At 42.7% G+C, this 24,178-nt stretch overlaps 1 protein-coding gene across 1 annotated transcript; it reads left to right on the forward strand.

The window, feature by feature from the left end:
• The first annotated feature begins 1,758 nt into the window (after positions 1–1,758).
• On the forward strand, positions 1,759–21,259 carry angpt2b (angiopoietin 2b). Its single transcript, XM_020090571.2, has 9 exons — positions 1,759–2,775; positions 8,215–8,370; positions 9,016–9,137; positions 11,099–11,331; positions 11,781–11,905; positions 14,528–14,629; positions 17,133–17,299; positions 20,321–20,451; positions 20,688–21,259. Exons 1-9 carry the CDS (start codon positions 2,458–2,460, stop codon positions 20,846–20,848), a joined length of 1,515 nt encoding a protein of 504 aa, XP_019946130.1. The 5' UTR covers positions 1,759–2,457; the 3' UTR covers positions 20,849–21,259.
• Positions 21,260–24,178: the final 2,919 nt, after the last annotated feature.

The following is a 24,178-nucleotide window of genomic DNA, read 5'->3' on the forward strand; positions in this document are numbered from 1 at the left end:
AAACTTTTCCCGATGTGCACAGTAGTTCTAAGTCAATTAACTTTATCAACATAATGAAATTCAAAAAACATCGTAGTTCGAGGATAAAGTAAAACGTACTTTTGATTTTCTTCTTTTGAAGAACTGGGCAATTATTCCTGTGAAACCATCATTTAAACATTGAGGCTGATTCCGTATGACAATCGGTCAATAAATCGTGCTCAGACAGGTGGGTGCTGTATAGCCACTGCATGCATGTATGCTAAGTGGTGGGGCCACACATTGGGTCTTAAAGCCACCGGGTCATTAAGCGTCCACACAAAAGTGGCAGCGTGGAATGCTTAGGAGATAAGGGTTACGACTCCACAGTGCATGGAAAGTATATGCAAGCTTAAGTGACTTTTATACCCACACCCATCCTCTAATGCAATATCAGCATGGGAACGAATGAAGCAAAACTGAGGAAGGAAGAAAATGTTGAAATTTGAAAGTATAATATGGTTTGTTCCTCTTTGGGAGTATTGATCCCCGGAAGCAAACAAATAGCCTTCAAGCTGGATGTGTGGCAGGACAACTTCCTCCCTTATTATCCTTGGAGAGTGTTATTTTACTTGTTTGAGTCAGTGTGACAGGAAGGTATTGAAAAGAAGCAGGATGTGCTGAAAGCGAGTGTGTTGCCCTGCGGTGACTATGTACATTCAGACTATGATTAAATGGACGATCCGTGCTGTGTGGCCTGAATCTTATATTTCACATTAAGAGATAAGGCTGGTAGGGCCTTTATGTTGCGTCGGCAAACCGCAGCAATATGAATTTTACCATGATTCTGAGTGACCCAAGAGGGCCACTTAGGGGGTAGATATAAAAGTCTTGTCAAAGCAAAAGAAAACACAATGATAGAAATATTTAAGCATCGGAACAGCATGGTGGGTAATGACAGCAGAAGTCAGAACATATATACAAGAAAAACTGGACTCAATCAAAGAAAAAGAATGAATGAGAAGACTATAACTCAAAACCCAACACAACTACTGTAGATGAAGGAAATGGATAGCAGTGTTTTGTCTGACTGTCTGCGTGGATGGTAACAAGTCTTTGTAGAAGATAGAGGTCTTTTGTGTTATTCTTTTTCAGTATGAAACTGTGGTGGAACAGTATTGCAGCTTAGATAGTTAATGGTATGTGAGAGACAGAAGATTGGTGCAGCGCTTGCCGAGCTGAAATTCTAAATGATTTAATTTAACTAAATGGTGGTTTAAAAATAATGAATTCCACATTAACAAACTAAATTATAAAGTGCTTGTATGAGTGAAATAAAACACAATGGGGCAAATCAGCGGCCATCTTTCTACAAGCAGCGAAAATGGCTTCCAGACAGATGTAGGTGTGTGAAAAAGACAATGAGTTTGCAATTTGCAAGGTGTGTTAGCTCTGATGTAATGAGAACACTTTTGTGCCATTAGCTGTGGAAAAATACTTCAACCTCCAGGTTGCCTCAGTACCTTCACTAGCTTTTTCCAGTATATCTCACAGACTTTTAAACAATATGATTAAGAAGCTTTTGAACAGCTAGTAAGTGAAGCCTGAAATACTGAGATAAGAGCATTTAATCACAAACCATTTGCCATCTTTTCTATTTAAGTTCCAAAATATTAGACTTTTATTAGACTTCGAACATGTGTAATACTGGTCATGCCAATAAACCAACAGAGTGGGAGTGAGAGAGAGAGAGAGAAGAGGGGGGAGAGTGAGAATGGGAGGGAGCAGAAAGTTGTCAGAGAAAGTTTTTGCTCTTGTAGTGAGCTGTGTATATTTTTGTAGCTTCCTACTCCAACCCCCGCAAACAGAACAGGAGGGCTACAAGAAGGAGGAAGAAAGTGAAAGAGGGAAGGGTGGTTCAGTGATTATGTGCTGGAGGTGTGTGTGTGTGTGTGTGTGTGTTTAGAAGAACGCCACTCGCTCGCTCTCTCGCTGTGCTTTAAGAGCGTTACCACTTCAGCCAACATCCTGGAGCGGGCCACTCCTCCTCTCCTCTCTCCTCCAGAGCGACGCATGGACTCCAGCAGCTTGAAGAGAAGACAGTGAGGAAAGCAACATTTCAGGAGAGAGATAAATGGTGGGAGGGCAGTCTGCTGTCGGTTTCCTGGACTGAACTGCACGTGCTGGCTAAGTGGTGGAGTCACAACTATTTTTTCCTGTGTGTATATATATATGCAAATATATATATATATATATGTGTGTGTTTTGTGAAGCGCTGGACCACGAACTAGGTTGAAGAAGACTTGTGGATGCAACAGCAAAGAGGACGATAAAACGAAAGAAGTGATAAAACGCAGACAGCAGTGGCAGGGATTAGACTAGGGAGACGGGAGGTTAGCGATAAAGAGGAGGAAAGTAGAAACCCACCATACCTGACACTTGTCTGCTCTGCCAGTTGGAGCAACCTCCTTCTCCCCCTCTCCCTTTCCTCCCCCTGACATGGGCCGCCTGCAGGCCCTGACTCTCGCCTACCTGGCTCACCTGCTGGCCGCCGCCATCGCCTCGGAGCGCCAACAGCACCGCGTACAGCACGGCCCGTGCAGCTACACCTTCGTCCTCCCCGAGGTGGAGCACTGCCATCCCTTGAAGGACTTCCAGGTCACCAACACCCTCCAGAGGGACTCCCCGCCTGAGCCCGAGCCGGACTCGAGCCAATCCAAGCAGGGCAAGGCCCAGAAGGAGAGGTCTTCCTGGCAGGAGAGTAAGCTGGAGAGTCTGGAGAGTGCGATGGAGAATAACACCCAGTGGCTGCAGAAAGTAAGACTCCTGAACTGTTACCTAAAATAACTACTTTCTCCTCTGTCATTTCATCTTTCTTACTCTGAGTTTTGCCTGAGTCCCCTTAGCCTGGTAGGGAAATAAGGACACGACAACTATCTGATGTTCAGTGCTTAGCTTGGATTTCCTGGATGCTTTCTGTATGCACATGTGGCTCCATGACAACGCCTGGTGTACGAGTTTTGATCTGAATTTAAGACTACTGGGATGCCAGAAGTCCCTGTTGCATGCGAGAGGAGAAAAGAAAAGATGAAATAAGTTTACTAATGTGAGGAGATGCCAAATACACCTCACACAGCTCTAAATGATTGCCCCCCCCCCCCCCACACACACACACCCAGGCAATGAGTACACATAAACATCACTCTGGACTCATGTTTCAGTTGATTTGTGAGCGGAAAAAAGAACTAAACTAAAGTTAGTCAAAATAAATATATAACATGTTTCCTCTGTGGGGAAAAAAACCTGTTTATCTTTGGGAGACACATTGCAGCATGTCTCTTTGCTGGGCTGTTGGCCTTTGCAGTTCTATTTAGCTGAGATTATGACTGACTCAAATGAAATGATGCGATTAAAAGTGGCTTCACAATAGTGTTTTCATTGCTAAGGTCATCAGGGCACAAAATCAGTGTTGGGCCATTGTCTAAGACTGACTGACTGACAAGCCACCCCTCTCCACCCATCCCTCTATTCTTCTCTGCATCTCTTTCAGAATATTTATGGCGGACGCTAATCCACGGGTTGATTATGAGCGTAATGTTTAGGTTGGCCGACTGAAAGCAAACTTGCTGATTATATTGCAGAATTTGAAAAATGGCTAAAATGAATGCCACGGCTCTCCTGTGATTTTTTTTCTTTACCTTCCCTTCCCCAGTTCTCCTTTTTTCTTTTGACACTCCATTCCCCTCTATCCATCTCCTTCACTTCTGGACACATCTGGACTGCTCTGCTGCGCCGGGATGATGAATGTCTCTCATCTCACACCTCGACTCATCGAGCATCAGATCTTGAACTCTTTGTCCGTCTTGTTCGTGCTCTCCTGACACGCAGTCTAAGACGCACGTATGAAACCACACACTCAATTCCCCTGTGTGCATTCTGTCTGATGCTCAGCCTGAGAGCTGGAGACCTAGCTTCCACGGGAGGCATCCCAGGAGGCCAAACTGTATGTACATGTGTGATTCAGAGATGGAGACAGACAAGATAAGGGAGAGAGACAACACACACTTCCTCCTGCACACAGTATATTGTTCATGCATAGAGCCTGCAAAGTGGAGGATAAATTGTAGAATAAAAAAGCTTCACATACAGTACTGCACTAATCTTGGGTCTCTTCTCGTGATTAAAACCCTCTTGCCAAACTTCCTCCGCACAACGTTTGGAATGAGCACAAAGTTCATACCTTTCAACGTATTGCCCCCACCAAGCCAAAGTTTTCCATAAGTTATGGCAGTGTAGGTGGGATTTCCACAAAAAACACAGCATCACCTTTCTAACCTTTGACCCTAGATGGCAAAGCCTTTTCAGCACCTTGTGGAGCTCATTAAGCCCATCTGCATAACTGGGGGTGAAATGGGTGACATGCATGCGGAAGAGCTTGAGGCGCGAGTATGTCGGTGAAACTCTGTACGATCCCACTCAGATCTCCTCTGGGATGTTGTGAGGCTTACTGTGAGCCTTCCATCCAAATATAGGAGCACGCACACACACACACACACGCACACGCACACACTAATCCGCCATGTTCCACAGAGGAATCTTCAATTGGATGAAGTGCAACAAGGCTGCATTAATGTTCCATTTAACTTATTTGCTGTTTCCAAGAAAAAATAGGATTTGTTTTCTTCTGAACTAACCCCCAATGCAGCCCCCTCCCCATCTACTCCCTTCCGCCTTCCGATGCCCTGAGGGCTTGGCAAAAGAGAAGTGTGCATGCCTTTGTTGGTACTTTTAAGAGGCTGTGGAGATTATGAGAAAGCAGAAATTTGGGCTTGGCCACCCTTGGTGACCTTTATGTCACCCACATTACTTATGTTACCATTATCTAAACAGTCTTTATTTCCTTTCCTTTTTTTAACAAGTGCCATTTTTTGCCACCTTTAAAAGTCTCAGAATATGACATAGACCTCCTTCTTCACTAGAACCAAACATGATTACTGAGTTACCTCTCTTGATATATTGAAACATGGATACATTTAGCTTTATTCAGCTGAGGTATTGCTTCATCTCTGAACATTTACATTGAAACAACACTCCACCTATGCTAGTGGCTCCGTTGGCCTGTGTGTGGTGACTGCATGCTAACATACTAATATTTAGCTTGACTGAGATGATGTTCATCATGTTCAGTAAATACATAAAAGTTCTTTATATTAGCACAAAGAGTCACAAAGTGCTAGAAATGTTAGTTTAGCAAAGTGACACGAAACACAAAATACATCTGAGGCTGTTGGTAACTATATGACTAACACATGTGGCACATATATTGGTCAAATTGAAATGTTGCAATGATGGTGATGGAAAGTTGAGGTATTAAGAATCTTCCGGAATGACTTTATCAATTCCATCCAGAACCTTCTGATAAATATCAACCAAAACCACAAATGTCTCGTTAAGGTACTAAGAAAAAATTCAGGGGAACTCCAAAGTCATTAGGATTCATGCTTCTGGGCTGAACTGTACTTCCAAAAAATGTGGCCTGTTATTAGCTCTCGATGAGAAGTTAGAGAATTACAAAAATGATAAAAAATCCCTTCAGGATAAGTTCACATGTGAAAAAAAAGACAATCCGTCGAATTTTCCATCGAGCGACATGTTAAAAAGCTGTCTCGACCTTTGGTGGGATCTGATGGGATGAAATTTTCAAACAGCTATGGTTCAGGAGGTTGAGCAGGTCGTCCACTGACCACAAGGTTTGTGGTTCCATTCCCATCTCCCCCACTCCGCATGCTGAAGTTTCCTAAATACTGAACACTGAATTCATACACTTTGCTGATGCATATATTCAGATACAGTCTATGAATAATATGGATGGCAAAACTTTACTTAAAAGCACTTCAAGAGGTCATCAAGACTAGAAAAGTGCTACATAAATACAGACCATTTACCTTTACATGGTTGTCACTCAATTTAAAGGTAAACATGGTAAACATATAGTAACAGCAAGTTTGAAAGTCAAATGTCCTTGACCTAAAACTCTGAGCAATACATGTGCAAAGTCTGAATTTGATCAGATGAGCAGTTGTTGAGAAAATTGAAATACAGAGACAGAGATTTATAGTTCGGGGCCAAAAGAGTGGACTGACTGACATTGCCAAAAATTCACCAGCAACATAATCCAAACAACTGGTGACCTTCTTGGTTTCTCCAGATTTTACCCACAGTCAATGCTGTCAACCATTTTCCCAGAGACAATTTCTCAGACAGAAAAGGAGCTGATTGTGAAAGAAATGAAAACTGCCCACTGTGACATCTGAGGATTGTCCAGAATAATTGAGAGAGAGAGATGTCACTGTTGATTTCTCTGAATGCCATTTCTGCAGGGCTGCCGACACCACAAACAAAATTTTTATCCTCCCTCGTTGAATTGGGTGAAGTTTTCATCAAAAAATGTTAATTCCCGTCCCTCACAATCATTCACATCCCGGTGTGCCTCAGTCCATCAGTCATTTTCCCCACAACACCCGGCAGATGTTTTTTAGCATTTCCTGTAACTGTAGCTGAAAACAAATGTGGCACAACAATTAAAATATAACAACCCTCTCCTCTGTCCCTCATAGACACAATGAAACAGAATTATGCTACATCCCAAATGTGATTTATCTGGCTGCATACTGCAATTGGCAGTGAGAGATGGAGTGTATCAAGACCTTGGGATTGAGCTCTATTACAGACGGTTGTAATGGGAACACTTTGGACAGGCAGCAGATAGTGGTTTCAATACACAAGGCTCAAAATCACGCTGGGATCTTTGGTTCTTCCTTTGGATTTGGCTTTAATCACATTTCATTATTTATTTATTTATTTATTTATTTTTCTACTGCATTAGTTCTCCTAAAGTAGAAAAATGTGAGCGATGGATTTACAGACCATAAGGGAGGAAAGAGGGGAAGTTTGATAGACAAAGAGGGAAATATTACTCGCAGGGCAAACAATTAATTGCTGATTCATCTCTATGTGTCGGCTTGGATTGGTATTTTTATAAAGAAATTGAAACTCTTCACAGTTGATGATCATGATCCCATTCCATTCTGTGATGGATATTTGTACTGGAAAAGAAAAACAGTCTTTGTCTCATTTGAATACTCTGAGATTTCTGTGGATAGCCGCTCATTAGCTGGATAATTTTGAATGCTTTCGCCTCAGAGACTTCATTTTCCAGTCATGTGGTTTAATGAATAAATCCTCATCTTTTCTCTCCCAGAAAAGTCATAAATATTAATGCTCTCCCCGGTTCGATATTCTACTTTCCCTTATTGCAAAGGCCCAGGACCATTGACCGTTAAAACATCAAACAAAATTCCATCGTTCACGGCAGGAAAAGCAGAATTTGTCTTCCTGGTGCCATTTGCTCAAACCGACCACATTAATAAGAAAATCTATTTATTGGAGCAAGATGAATGCCAGCCTATTTTTACTTCTGCTGTAACACATGATGGGTTTTTGCCAATGTGTCTTTCAGTGAGCTTGTGATTGATTCGAGTATAAAAGTGAATATCCCCGAAGTCCAGCACATGAATATAATGATGTCAAAAACCCCAGGATGTAAGATTTCTGCTCCTCTATCGTCACAATGAAATGACTGTATATTGCATCATTTTTATTATTGCCAGTTTGATATTCGCCCGGGGAACACCTGCAGATGGATGGATGGATGGATGGGTGGATAGATGGATGGCAAGGCATTGGCAGTGCCCTGGGGATAATGAATTATATGCCTTTGTCACAGTACCCGAGAAGATTGATGTGACAAATACAGATTAAGCTTACATCTATTTTGGTCCAGACCTTCAGGCTTTTCAGTTTAGTCCAAACAAATCTAACAGGTGAGAAAGGTGCATCGGAACAGGGTCCAGACCAGTGGACTAAAATAAGGTTCGGATCAGAAAGAGATCTCAGTCTAGATCAAACTGAACCATGGTTTGGTTCGTTTGCAGTGTGAAATCACTTTTTTGGATAGTTCAGACTTTCAGACCAACTGCAGGAAGTTGAGACAGCATTAATAATAACAAGCAGGATACTGACTGTAAACAAATTAAAACAACGTGAACCTCGGTCCAGACGTTCCGGTGTGAAAACCCCCTCAGGGTGCTGCATCAAGTTGTGAATCATACAGAGACGTTATCTACTAAAACATGATTATGAGAACAATCTGACATTGTGGTTAATATTCCCAGAGTCTGTTTGTTGTCTTCACAGCTGGAGAACTTCATCCAGGAGAATGTGCGCTCTGGGATGGAGGAAATAAAGAGAACTGCGGTAAACACCCAGACAGCCGCCATGCTCGAGATGGGAACCAACCTCCTCAGCCAATCAGCGGAGCAGACCCGCAAACTGACAGACGTCGAGACTCAGGTGAGCCCATCCGAGGGGAATGGAGTAAAGCTGCGGTTAAGAGCTTGCAGCCAATCCAAACACACCCATACAAAAACAAACACTTACGACATAACTTGGCAAATAGTTAATTAAATCAGATGTATCCTGCTGAGAAGCCATGCCCAAAGGTCGTGACAACAGCTTAACAACAGCTGGTATTTGGTTCTACGGGCTCTGATTGACACAATGAGACAAGCCCGGCATCTGACAACAAGCCAATTAAAACATAAAGCTCGGTAGCACAGCACAGATGTGTCTTCAATCATGCCACAGAGCTGTTATTACAGACCAGGCTTGTTTTGGTCCTCGTGCTTTCTTTTTCTCTCATCAAAGTTGCTATGAAGCGGCAACCTGCACAAATATCTGAGCTGCTTTGTTCAAGTTTTTTGTTTCATCCGCAACTTCAAAACATGTCGCAGGTGCTTGGGAGATGATTCTTCCTAAGTGTTGATACTAACATCAAAAATGAGCTTTATGAGCCGTGTGATGTGCTGTGCAACACTGCTTATCTGCAAGGGTCCTTTTTTTGTGATCCATCCGTCTCTTCATCAGTATTATTCATCACTCCCATCCACCTTTGCTCACTTTGATAAAGTTATTCTTTCTATTTTTAACAATCTGTAGGTGTTGAACCAGACAAGTCGCCTGGAGATCCAGCTGCTCGAGTACTCGCTCTTCACCAACCGGCTGGAGAAACATATTCTGCTGCAGACTCAGGAAATCTCACGGCTCAGCGATAAAAACAGGTGAGGGGGTCACACTCCAAAAAGATTATACAACTACATTGTAGGCACTTGAAAACTTCCAAGGTGATTGTACTGGAAGGTACAGGCACTTTATTTTCAGGCTGCATTAGTGTGTGTTAGCGCAGAAGCTGGTGTAAAGTGGTTTTAATCTTTAGACACTGTGACGTCATGTTATTGCTGCCGTTGTTTATGCTCTTTGCTTCCCAGACATCACCCATTAGTCTAGACCTGTGTCTGCCATGCTTGTGTTTACCTTGGATTCTCTCTTAGAGCTTTAGTGACTGTAGGTGGCGCTATTTTCTTTGCATGTCTAGCTGCTGTATTTTTCTTTCCTGATTGCAAATGAGCTGGTGTGGCTGCTGCAGGAAACATAAAACGCATCGCTTCCTGTGCACTAAACAAAGAATGTATTCTCAGGAAAAAGCTACTTCACGCAACATATCAGAGGGCATCAAAAAAGGGAGGCATATCCCTCTGATACAGTGTGTTGAATGACTGTGACCGACGAGAGCAGCAGGGCACTTAACGACAATATAATGCCTATTGTGTACACGTGTGCATTTTGTGTGTAAGCCCCTGCACGATAGGAGGGGTTTCCCATTCTTCTTTCTAGGAACATGAGGTCATGCAGGGGCCAGCAGAGGTTAAGAACAGGCCGCTCAGCAGTGTGAAAGGGAGTGGGTGTTTTCTATCTTTGTATGTGGTTGTTGATCATTCCATCCATCCGTACCATAGTGTGACCAGGGGAGAACACAGTGCCCCAGCTCCAACACCTGTTGCACATCTGGCCCTGCGTGGCCCCGCTCTGCCCTTTGGCCCTCCTCCTTCAAGTTGGTTACATATGTCTACCATGAATACGTCTTCACGAGGGTAAACACCATGACGGGAGACGTGAAATTAGAAAGGTCATAGTAGATTTGCAGCCAAGCAGCTGTAGAAGAAAAGGGAACGGCGGTGTCTGTCGGGGGCTACTGCTGCTGAGCCTGCAGGGCATGAAGCCTGTTTCTGAACTGCTGCCAAACTCAAAAGAGAGAGTGACATGTTTGTTTTCATAGGAACCACATGTAAAATAATATTGGCAGGAAGTGTAGTGCAGAGACAGCAATATCTGGATACAGTAACAATAAATAGCGCAAGATCATAAGCATGAGGGCTGAACAGCCCAGACTGGACTTGTTTCCAAATATCATATACACCACGCAAAAAAGCTTTGTTTGGGGGGGAACAAATTAATGCACAATTTGTTTGCTCGCTATGCCACATTTATTGAGCGTTCCACCTCAAAGCAAAAAAGGGAAGTGATGATAAAAAATGATTTGAATTGATCCGCTGTTCCTTCCAGGCCACATACCTGGAAGTTGTTGCCCCTTAAGTGGGAGATTGAGGACCCAGGTTTAGTGCGGCAGCCGCATGTGCACGGGCCTGAGAAGTAGCTTGTTCAATCTGGGTCGCTGGATTTGTTTCAATAAATAACGGTTGCAGAGTCATTAGTCAAAGCCATAAAGATCAGGCGGCAGGGATTTATGATCTTCATTTGGGAGTGGGGGTGTGGCAATTGTGCACACACACACACACACACACACACACACACACACACACACACACACACACACACACACACACACACACACACACACACACACACTATGAGATTGTTGCCTCCATGATCAAGAGGCTTAGCATGCAGGCCCATCTGTGAGCACTGCTGCAATACAGGTGTTTATATGGTGTTAGCCCAATGAGGCTGTCGTGCTGATGCCTATTAGTCATCCTCATGTAAATGTGCATATTTATGCAACCTCCACTGTGAAAGCTAAATGCTGAATGAATGGATTCTCCACCTGCACCCTCTCCAACATGCACTTTAGCACTTGATATAATCTCATGTTTTCTTTCTTTTTCTGCAGTGCACTGAAAAGAAGTGAGCAGAATTTTCATTGGAATTGTTTTTTGTTTGACAGTTTTCTGGAACAGAGGCTCTTAGCACTGGAGGCTCGGTACGGGAGGGAGCGGCAGGGCCTGCAGAGCGAGAAGCAGCAGCTTCAAGAGCTCCTCGAGAGGCAGAGTCGACTGGTTGGTCAGCTGCAGGGCGAACTGGGCAGCTCCACGCTCAACAGCACCTTGCTGCAGAGGCAGCAGGCCGTGCTCACCGACACTGTTCAGCAGCTGCTGGCTATGGTCAACCACTGCAATGGTAAAGCTGAGGGATTAATTATATTTGATTGAACAAATTGTTCTGCCAACATAATTAATTTTAAACAAAAGGAACCAATATACATAATAGGAGAAATGTTGTGAAGGGATAGAAGAGATTAACAAATATTGTAAACAGAATTTCTGTTGCATTTCAATGAGGCATTACCTCCTCAGGGCCAGAAAGACTCATTTACAGTATCAATAAACCAACGAAATTCATTAGACAAAGGGAGATTTACACTATTTCAATTAATCAATTTAACTAGAAAATAGCACCTAGAGCAGCATGTAATTCCAATCTCACACACACTATGTACATGCATCCAGTACATACTCTTCCACCGGCTTAGGTTTCCCGAGAGCTTACATATGTGGTCAGGATGTGTGTGCAAAAACCCACAGAGCTGCCTCCTGTAAACACATGGCTGCCTGTTTTTTTCCCCACAGAAATCTCCAGTTCCCCCAAAGAGGAGTCTCTTCATTTCAGGGACTGCACGGAGATCCTGCGATCCGGAGTGACAGAGAGTGGAATATATAGCATACGCCTCCCCAACTCCACCCAGACTGTGAAGGTAGTAAGGCTTTAAAGGTCACTGGCCTTTTCTCGCAAATATCACATAACAGACTGTGACATGAAACTTTTTTTCATCGATTTGTCCTGTGGTATTTAGCACTGGGATCATTTCACCTGTATTAACTTTGGGTTTGGCTCAGACCGCGTAAGGGAAAGCTTGCTCACACACACACGCTTATTGTCACACACACTACATAATGACATTCAGCGGGCTTATATTATGTTTTTGGACTGCAGTAAACAAAGGCAAGGACACGCTAGTCTGAGGTAATGGCAGTTTGCTCTGCTTTTTTGGTACAGAGGTTGATGGAAGTGCCACGCTGAGTTACAGAGATAAAATAATAAGCAACAGGAGCATTATGTCCTGCAGGCTTCACAGTGAGTGAGTGTACGCTGCTGAATGCAAAGTCAGAAAAGCTTAAGAAGAACCGCCGCTGACATGCAGTAGCAAACTCAGCCATGGCATCGAACAGCGGGTCATCCCCTCTATGAATCACAGGGAGCATTCTTGGCTGGGATCTTCACACTCTGAGCTTACCAGGGTAGAAGAAAGATAACAGTAGCATCACTTTCAATCGAGTTTGCTGGTTGGCACCGTCTCCTACTGCTCCTGTTCCCCCCCCCCCCCCCTGTTCTTCCTCTTCATTTCCTGTGGGCAAGGCAGCGATGTATTAGGCACTGGTGCCATGTGTTTCCTGCCAACAAGGGCCAACACACATTTCCTCTGGTGCAAGTTAGCGCTCACCAAATCATTGCTGCTTTCACTCTAATTCATCCGATTCCAGCGAGGCGGACGAGCTGGGTGGCTCGCGATAAAGTGGGGCAGATACATATTGCCCTATTTTCGAAGCAGAGAGAGCGGAGCTTCCTCACTTGGAGCGGAGACAGAAGGCGCACACATGTCTGATCTATTCACGTTATCCACCCTTCCAACCTTTAATTACCACGGATGTGAATAATGACGCCGTTCAGCATCTTTTTACATTTTTTACGACGTGGTTATGCATACTGCATACTAGAACTACACATGCACAGGGCTCATAAAGTGAAACACATTCAGGCTTTTCTCAAAACTGATTATAAAAGTAATTATTTTATCCCCAGGAAGCTGCCTTGAAAAAAAAAAATCACATTATCTTTAAAAATAATAAATAAATAATGCTTAAGTTGTCTGCGTGTTTGAATTTTATTGTAATGGATTTGGCTCGAAATAACTCCTTGCTGGCCAGTAATAAAGTGTGTTTGAAGTATTAAATACAGATCTGGTCTAAATCCGAGTAACAACCACATTTTGGGAAATGACTTGAATTGAGAATTCCATTTCATATCCAGCGTGACACACTTAAGGCCATAACATTGACTTTATGTGCCAGACGATTATCACAACATTTCCAGTCTGCAGTGTTTTCTAAGGTAAAAGTCCCAACTGCCTTTCAACCTTGATACAGCTTTGCTATTCATGGTGAAAAGTGCTGGAAAGTCTCATTTCATTTCAAGCTGAAAATGGCAAAAACAGAGAGACCCTGTGGGATTCTGTCCACGTACCAGCATCAATACTGCACGACTCTTGAGACCGGTCACATGGGTTTGTTTGATGGACGAAATTCAAGCAACCAAGCAAATCGATTTAGGTTCATCAATTATAATCCCCTCCGCAGGTTGTGGCGGTTGTTGAAATGTCAGTGCCAAAATCCATAATCTGAGGTGACAACATTATAGAGACACGCACATATAATAGTCCAGTGCTGAGCTGGGCTAAGTCCATTCACTTGTTTGATTAAAGACAAATCTCGGATACAAAAAGCATCTAATCTTACCACCCGCAGGAGCAATTCACACAGTCATTAAATCACAACACTTCAGGGAAGCTGGAACGTGTCCAGTTTAACACCTCGAATATGTAGAACAAGTCCCTAAACAAGTCTAAATTTCATAAAGTTCATTTTCTGATTCGCTCTTCCAAACAGATCTGCATATGGCAAAATGCTCGGCCAAGAAATAAAGAAAACAGCGTGTGTAACCAAAAACGCAGATGCCTCCTCCTCAACCCCCCCACTCAGGGGGATAAGAGAACATGCTGATATGTTAGTTTTTCCTTCCCACCTGGGTCATATCGTTTTCGTGACACCCTGGACACCCCCCCCTTCAAATAACAGAAACTGTAGTGTGTTTTATTTCTTCTCATCATTCCTTCTTTCGTTAATCAAATTATTAAATCCTGCTACTTTCATCTACAGAACATTTCTAAAATCAAATCAGTTCAAACTCTCCTGACTTAGAAAATCTCCTGCTGTGTTTGTCCAACATAAAGTCCAGAGAATGTCTGGGCCCAATTTTCTTGACTTCATGTGGAGAGGAGCTTTTCAGCAGTAGGTCATACAAAACCAGACTCCAAATCAATTGGATCTGCAGACCATGTACAAATAATATGAAAAAGGTTTGTGATGAAAAGTTAAAAAATATATTTAACATTTTGACACAAAAAAAACAACAGTTTCTGCTGCAAAGTAAAATTATTTCCTGATTTGAAGCCGGAAAAGTCCAAAGAATCAGACCAAGCGTTCAATATTTGAATTATTTATGTTACAGCCGATTTAGTTCTTGTTCCTTATGTTTCCAGGTGTTTTGTGACATGAAGACGAGAGGTGGCGGATGGACGGTGCTGCAGCGTCGGACCAACGGCTCCCTCAACTTCCACCGTGGGTGGAGGGACTACAAAATGGTGGGTTCTTCAGACTGTAGGGTGAGGGTGCATCATTGTCGGTGTATTAGTGGGACAGGAGGTTCCAATAACTATCCACAGGCGGTTTGGCACGGCGAGGCGTGGGAGGCGACTGGCCTGTGATCCCAGGTGACCTGTGGTTGTTGTATTTGGCCGCCCTCATGTTCTCTACCACCCCCCATGTTATTGCACCTGCTCTAACTCCCTCTCCCTGTTAATTCTCCCACACACACACACACACACACACACACACACACACACACACACACACACACACACACACACACACACTGTGTACTTCAGTGACCGCAGAGCACTGGTTGTATCCATTCTTTAGATCTCATTAGCTTTCTTTCAAAAGGAAGTGAGTGTGATGATGACAGTAACATTTCCAAATCGAAAACCTATCAGACTAAACATAAAACATTTATCTTACACGGGAAGTTACTCCAACACAGAATCAAACACACACCTTTAGATTTGTTTCTCATGAGAAAGATTTCTCAATAGAATCAATGTTCCATTGAGCCGCAGAGGAAAACAAACACTTTCAGACTGTGTCATATTACACACACAACAAACGAGCAAGGCCAGTTTGGGTTTTTGATTGAGCGCTGTAGCGATTCATGTCTCACACACACACCGACAAATCAGTTGCCACAGCTTGGATTGGACATGAAAAGCAAAGCGGACTGTGATAAAGAGCGACAAAGAAAACAAAACTCTTTCAAGAACAATATTTGTACAAGTGGATGATAAATATTTGGCTCCAGTTCTGGCGTGGGAGCACAGGGGCCCCCCGTAGATGGCAGATAACATATGAACCAAAATGATTCACTGCCCCGGACCAACAACTCTCCACAGTCCCAGAAAGTCAGTGTTGATCAGACGATAAAAAATGCTCAGAGAGCGTGACAGCGAGACAAAGTGGCTTAGAGGTAAACAAGGACAAAATGTTTCTTTTCATATGATAAATAATTATCCTGCTATGTTACTTCACATAATTGCACTGAATGCTTATAAAGCTATTGACTGTCAGTTACCTTCTCTAATTCATTTGGCCTTCTCACACCGACTTCTTGCATCAGTTTGCGTCGACTGAAGTGTTATTTTGTACTCGACAGCCCTTTGAGATCCATTAATCAATGCCGCATGACGCCCCTCCTCTTAGGCCGCCTCTTTAAATGGAACGCTGCGTGGCATTATCATTTTCCTGAAAGGAAAACATCCATTCCCTCTGTCATAGCCATCACTTCCACTGTACCCGTTTTCATTTAATCCAGCAGTAATTCTTTGTGAAATCATGGTAATCTTGGTATCACTGCACCTTCTACATGTTTGCATCTTTCCAAATCGCAGATCAACAACTCTTGAGCCTTTGAAATTTCTCTGTTATATTCGATCTGCTGAAAACATCTAATACAAATGTAACACATTGATAATGGACTCATCAGAAATCAACTGTGTCACAAACAAGCATTTCAGTCAACAATTCAAATTGCACATTTAATAGTCACTGTCATGTAGTCTTCCACTTACGTTCATGATGACAAACTCCTTTTAAGTCCCACTTTCCAATTAAAGCTAAATATAGTGTCTCTATTGATCCTATCGACATTAATGTTATATAATATAACTTCACAGATCGACACAACAAGCTGCTAATCTCTGAATGTCCACAATCGCCTAATGTACAGACATATTATTGTGACGCTGTATAGACTTACAAGTGAAAGGATGTTTTAACAATCATTGTTGCCGTGGTGGCTGGGGAGGGGATGCACTGTCGAAAGCACTGGAGTAAGAATTTTTCCATGTTCTCCTCATGCAAAAACATTGTCAATTAGGGTATATGTCAACTCTGAATAAGTTTGAATGTGAGGATTTGTTTATACATATCAGCAACGTGATGAGACTGGTGGCCCTCCAGAGGATAAGCTGTGTAGCTGAGGGATGGACGGATGCTGCAATAGCGGTGTTCATATTCTATATCATATCATAACCTATCCGTGTGACCTCCTGCACAATACTGATGTATCTGCATTTCTTTCACCGGCCTGCATCTTTAACCACAACACCACTAAATGTCTGTCTTATTTCCTATATTCTTAATCATGATATTTAGGGATCATTTATTGTAGTTTTTCCTTCGCCAAAAATTTGACAGAAGACCTATTTGACTGCCAAGCTCTGAAGTGAAAAACAAACAGTGGATCGGTCCACAAAGCCAGTTTTTATTTCACTCAAGTGTTGTGGGTCCAGGCGAAGCCATGATGGAATATTAGGCTAAATTAATGTCTCCACTGACCTGCCCCTGTGCTTTGGGAGAGAAATATCAGTTGACTACCTCAGGCCATCAAAATGATAAATGTGGCTTTTTTAAATTGAGGTCCATTTTTATAGTCACTCCAAAAAAACACTTGGCAGGTCTGCGGTAAAATCAGCCCCCCTTGTTAGAGTATGTTCTCCTTCTATTGTTTCCTCGTCTTTGTGTCTAATCCAGGGCTTCGGAGAGCCGTCTGGGGAACACTGGCTGGGAAATGATATCATCCACAAGCTGACGAGCTCCCAGGAATACGGTTTGCACGTCCAGCTGAGAGACAGAGAGGGGAACGAAGCCTTCTCGCATTACGATCGCTTCTACATAGACGGAGAGAACCGCAACTACAGGTAATCACTCAGCCCGACTTCTATTATTTGATTTTTCTCTTCATAACTTTATTTGCAGTATTTGTAATAATGTAATGTTTGGATCAAAATCCACTCCTCTAATTATAAAATTAACTAGTAGGAATGTGAAATATGACAAAATTCTAAAAGAAGAACTTATTACATTCTTCAATTCTTCTACTTTTTCAGAAATCTGAAAATATGAATAGGACGATAATGAGGGTGCTTTATTTCAGATAAGTGTTTTATGAGGAGCTTTCTACTGTGAAAAGTATAATTGCGATGCAATAACTCCCTGTCAGTTGTTTGGGTGTAAGACTCTTAAAATCACGACTTAGATAAGAAACCGTTATTAACATTTCAAACTCCTTTCTTTCCTCCGAAGTGTTCCTATCTCCGAGCACTGAAGTTAGAAGGAACCACTTGGAACGTCTTTAAGAATGTCATTCAAAATAATGAGCTCAGTAAAGGGGCATGCTGCCACTTTTTTCGCCTGCCATCCACAGCTACCACTGCCCCCTGAAAATTCCCCCAAGGGGAGTCACATCCACTGGAATATAACAGAAGTGCTCTGCAATACCTGCTCCTGCCAGGAACTGACAACACAAACAAAGCTCCCCCAGTAAACCTGCAATCATTAACAAGATTATGTGTGGGTGAGCTGAAGCCACGCTACCTCCAAAACAGCTGGGGAAAAAAAAATGGAAACCAAGAATAGTTCCCTGTTTAGATTTCATGTAAATTCACAGGGATCTGCCCTTGAGACTGATGCGCAGAGAGATGACAAATCATAATCATACGTGGGTGTGTGCTTTCCAAGATCCCTAATAGCGCAGCAAATTGCATTAGCCTGAGTTTGTTCCACATAATTAGCACGATGAAACTGAATGTTTCACCATTCTGCTGTGGGCTACACTGTGTGAGGTGAAGCACCTGACTGAATATAATCGCCTGTGTAGCTGCTACCTCTGACATCATGTTCTGCTTAACCAGCTCAAGATGTACCAGCTTTACTAGCGTTCCTAACATGCCGGCTTCTTCCGAGGGTTTCTGTTAATAATCCCGAACCACAACTACGGTGCTGTGAAGCCAGGCGGCTCCTCAGCTGCATCCAGTGCGCTCCCCGCAGCAACACGGAGGTCTTCACCTAAAACTCATTAATATTATTCATTCATTAATCATCGGCATGACAGACCACTTTCCCCTTTGAGTTAGCCAAGAATAGCTGTTGTTAAAGTAAAACAATGGAGAGAATTCCTTTTAACGTAATAGATTTTTTACCGAAGGATAAAATAACAATAAAAAGCGACCGTCACCTTGAGTAGGATTGACCTGTGGTCTGTGGTGTTGGTGGAGTAGCTGAACCAAATCATCTGGAAGTCATCGCTACTGCAAATGTATTGGGGAGTAGAATGAGAATGAGTACAGTCCACAGGCCAAACCTTTCCAATAGGATATCCTGTAGCCCTGTGGTTGCCATGGTGTCTAATTTGATAGCTTTTCATTTTCTGCACAACGCCAATCCATCATGAAAAGAAAAGAAAACGTTCTCAGAGAAAATATCCCTTCCTGTATAATTCCACTCTCTCTGCTCTTCCATCATTATTCCCGTACACCGGTGCTCTCACTCCAGTTACTGTTAGAGTTTATGTCCAGTTGCCCGGCAAATTTACAAATTCAAGATGAGGATTTTTCATTTGAAGGACAGCTTGCCCCCAAGCTACAGAAGGTGGGGGGTGGGGGGTCACATGACTCAGGGAGAGTACTGTCCTAACAAGACAGAACAACTGGGCAGAGGAGAGGAGAGGCCGGACAGCTGGGCTGACCTCCACATCCACTTTCTTCAAACCAACACAGACACACATGGTCAGACAGATGGAAACATATAACGTGTGAGTTGGGGCAAATTAATTTAACGTGGGCAGAGGTTGTTCTCAGACTGTTTGTTGCAAATGGACCAGCAGGGAGGCGAAATAATGACAGGTTCTTAAGGTTAGTTTTGTTTGTTGAAGTTTGGCAGCAGTGAGGAACAATTGGGGGATGGTACCTAGTATTTAAATGTATTTTACGTAACTTAGGCTATGATCTCTGACAATCGTTTACAGGAGGATATAATCTTTTTTTTCAACTCAGCTTTATTTATCTTTGAGAAATAATATAAAAATTAGGGTTGGTTAGATGTTTCAGAAACACTTTTGATCGTATTTGTTAAAATCCTTATCACATTGATAAAAAAACCAAAATTAAATTAATTTAAAAAGCTGGTGTCTGTGGGCCTTGCAGGAATTAACATGACCAATCATTGTCTTTGGACCAAATGAAATGATTGGATGGTGTACCTGTCACATGACCTGAGTCTTCAGCTGAAGAGATGTACACTGCTGGGATTGCAGAGACAATAGCCAAAAAAATGGCAGAGAAAGTGCAGGCAAAATCTCCCAGTTCAATTACACAAAAAACAACTTCCACTGCAAAACCTTACAAGAAAAGTGTGCGTTCATGTTTTGGGGCCTAGCATTGACGAGTGGGCTGATGGGAGGGAGCGGGATGAATTGGTTGTAAATTTGCAGCATGCTCTTGCTAGCTTTTCCAGGATGACCAACCCTAGCTTTAAGATGATTTACTGTTTACCAAAATGACTCGTTACATAAGAATAAGACAAATCAGGAAAAAAACAACGAAGGTTTCCAAACAACACCATGAGCGCCACAGCGACAGAAAGTTGCACTCACTGACTCTCATCCCGCCAGTATCCCGTGGTCTTAAGGACTCGCAGATCAGTCTGTTTGGTAAACACGATTGTGTTGTATTCACTTTACAGCACAACATTAGATGATTTCAGAGACGCTGAAGTTCAAAGAGTTTTCCGGCAGTAACCAATCACTGCCATTTGAAGCTGCCAACAAGCAATGTTTCCCACCACAGCTTTAAATAATGAATAGAACTGCCTGGGGCTGAGTGTTTTTTAGTTTTTTTTTTTTGCTAAAATTCTTTGCACTTTTTCTCCTCCCCGAAAACCAGCCTGCACGCTGAGGGCTTCGGCGGCACAGCTGGACGGACCAGCAGCCTCACCCACTCTGGCACCCAGTTCAGCACCAAGGACAGAGACAACGACCACTGCACCTGCAAGTGTGCACAGTTGGCGTCAGGAGGTACACGGCCTCCCTCCACTCATCCCAGTCTGTCTCTCCCTGTAACCCGCCTTGTTAAACATTTGTAACCACCCCCTTGTAAATCTCCCAGGGTGCGTTTCATTTTCCCTGTGCGCTTGTATAAAGTTACTGCGGACTCACAGCTGTACGTTTGGGTGTTACATTTCATGAGCTCAAATTCGATTACATCTGATTTTTCCCTTGAACTCTCTGGCACGTTTCCCCCTCCTCTCCAGGTTGGTGGTTTGAGGCTTGTGGCCCGTCCAACCTGAATGGCATTTACTACCCTGCCTCGTCCAGCGTGGTTCGCTACAATGGCATCAAATGGTACTATTGGAAGGGTCCAAATCTGATGGCCACTATGACAACCATGATGGTGCGGCCGGCAAACTTCTGATGGCGAAAGCTAACTTGGGATGTCAGTCACCTCAAGTGAATATCAAGGATAATGCCCAGAAAAGTGTATTCTGGGACGAATGAGACAACTTCAGTTTCTGGACATCTTGGATGGGTGTTTTAGCAACTGGTCGGGGACACACAGACTCTCAGCAGAGGACTGTTTGGGAGATTCCAAAAGTGAGGAATTCCACAATAAAAGGTGCCCAGACTATATTTTGATAAGGACTGTTGCTGAGAGTCCTCAGCTAAGAGAAGAAGGATATAAAGTGTATGAGCTTCGCTACAGATGACAACTTATCACAAAAACAAAAATCTAATTCTGCAGTTACACATTACCAGTTACTCAACCAAATCTTTATCCAATTAATAAACTGATTTACCTATTTTGTTATTAAAATATAAAACCTTGTGTTGTGTATTTGTCTATTTGCTGTATAAAGGGTTTTTTTCGGCAACATGTCACCACTGCATATATTCACAGACACCTATGTGCATAGTTAACAGAAAGTTATTTAATTGAAATATATTATCGACAAAAAATCTTAACATCGCACTTGATACTTTATTAACTTTGATATGTAATGTCTGTTTTTAAACCATTATTCTAACTGATTACAGATTTATTCCAAGAGACTGTAAAGTATTTGTACTTTAAATCTGTTCAATTCATACAAAATATAACATTGAATAACCTTCAGTGAGTTAAAGGGTTACCAGTTTTTATAAAACAGCAAAAAGAACAATAACAGGCTTTGCCCTTTGCTGTATCTCCCAAAGGGCTTTTCACAAGGAAACATCCCCGATTCTTTACAGTCACAACTCTCGTAAAACTGGATTTGTGAGAGATTTCGCTCATAAAAGCACATCATACACTCTAACTGGTGTAATCTGCTTTTCAAAAAAGGAAAAATTTGTTATAGCATCTGGGAGCAACAGCTGTAAATTCATTTTTTTGCTTTGATGAAAAAAATAAAAATTACATACAGTGTTTGGTGCCTGTAACCCTGCAGTGCCAGGCGCATGTTTCCATGTAAGTTATGAACTCAAACTTCAACGAGTCCGACTCAGGACCTGCACTGCAACATTGATCTGATGAATCATCCAATAGCACTGGTCCCAGTGGTTCCCATTAGAGAGAAGGTTTCCCCTCAACAAACAGTGACCTGCGTCTGATGGTAAACACTGGCGACAGCAACTGCTGGAAGAAAACACAGGAGTTGACTGGCTATGTGTACAGATAGACTGCAGACAGATATATACGTCAGACATATACAGTAGATGACAGACATATAGACAACAGACGGACTAGATAGACAGATAGACTACAGACATGCAGAGAGACTAGACAGACAGACATGCAGACTATAGATAAACAGACAGATTATAAATAGACAGAGAGGCTAGACAGACAACAGACAGATATAATAGAACTACAGAAATGCAACACTATGTGTAGAAAGAACTGTGAGTCATGCATCTGTGTTTTCAGCATCGCAGATTCTTAAACTATGAGAGAAAAACTATTTTCTGTCTGATTATTGAAAATATATACTACACAGCACTGCGCACGGCTCCATTCGGTTTGTAAAGGACTCATCCAGGCTCTTATGATTTACTACTCTGTTAGGAAACATGCAGTTGCTGCTGAAGATGATAAAACTACTCGAAGGGATAACAGCGCTGCTATAGTGGCCGTCCACATCTCAGTGTGTGTGTGTGTGTGTAAATATATGATGCAATCATGCCACAATCTGTGAGGAAACGACAAATATCATCACAAGTGGACGGTGCACCAGTGGCTATGAATATATGATGCGCTGGTCGTGACGACAGACCTGAGCCACTTATTATGAAAGCACATACACACGCACACGCTCCGCTCGTATGCAGTGACCCCATTGCTAAACAAGTTTATTACGACCTCCAAGGGCTGGAAAGGCGATAGATCACAGCGGGGGAGGCCAGGGGTGAATCCATCAAAGCGACTTTAATAAAGACCACTTGATTTGGCCTGCTGGCTCAACAGATGAAATGGCTGTGTTCAGGTCCAGTGGAGCAGACAGGAGTCTGGGCCGCATTGCATCTCTACTTGTCCCTGTTTATTAGATGGGTTACTTGTCAGCACAGAGGCAGAGAGAGACACAGAGAGATTTAGAGCTGTGTTACAAGAGTCTCGATACTTGTGACTGTATCTTATTATTATTATATATATACCAGCTCTCATGACAGGGGGATTCCTGGAAAAAATGAGGTATCGTTCATTTTGCAACTTTTACTATCCCATAAACATAAAGTATAAAATGACTTTTTTAGCTCTCTTTACACCTTTTGCACAATCTTATACTTACACTACTTTTTGGCAGGTCCATGGCAACAACTCCATGTGGCTTAGTATTGCTCAAACCCAGGCGACTTGACTGAATTCTAGTAATAAACCAATTTTCAAACATCCAACTTATGCTATACAAGTAGAAACCTCTTATTAGATCAAAGTAAACATGTTAAAATCCCTTTTATCAAGATGTTTAAATTTTAAATTATTTATTCAATGTTAGATGACTTGAATGAAGCAATGAAAATCAAGAATAAACATTTTATGCAGTTGCATAAAATATCACTTTTTATTTTTAACTTTCCATTCGTTTGTGGGCGGCTGGACGGGCAGAGGAAGGGTTGGGGCGTGCACACGTCCTTGTATACATTGACCAGGTATGCATATTAGCTGATGTGAACAGAGTGTAACCCAGGGACTTTCTGCCCTGTCGGTGCTTTAAACCTCAGCGGAGGATTTATCATCTGACCCGGTCAGACAGATAGATGCAGAGGAGGAGTGAGAAAAATGTACAGACTGCAGGAGAGGCAGAGCCAAGTGCTCATAAGTCATTGTCTCTCTGTACTTCTGCTCCAGTGTCTTTGATTCATAAGGGGTATGATAGTTGGCCAGGGCAAGGACCAGGTTTGGTGTTTTGGCAGGAGGAGGAGAAGAGGCAGGGCTGGGGGACTGATTTGTAATAGTCGTCCTTGCTGTGTGGTTTACTGTGTCAGCACGCAGCCATTTAACGGTGGTCATCGAAAAAGCAATACCGTACATAAATCAGCTTGTCACGTGAGATACATCAGCTCCTACGTCTCCTGAGTTTTTATAGAAAGAGAAAAGGCAAAGCGGCAGTCGTCATGTCATGTTTGAAAAGGTAAAGTCAGGCGGACAGGAGGGGAGGGGGAAAATGCCACCTCGGGCCACTTGGGGGCACTGGTGGCACAAAGAATCCCTTTCTCTCTTGTCAAAGAGTTGAGGTCTTTCCCCCTCCTCCAATAGCCTGGATTATAT

This window comes from Paralichthys olivaceus, chromosome 20 (genome assembly GCF_024713975.1).
Source record: "Paralichthys olivaceus isolate ysfri-2021 chromosome 20, ASM2471397v2, whole genome shotgun sequence".
NCBI classification, from domain to species: Eukaryota; Metazoa; Chordata; class Actinopteri; order Pleuronectiformes; family Paralichthyidae; genus Paralichthys; species Paralichthys olivaceus.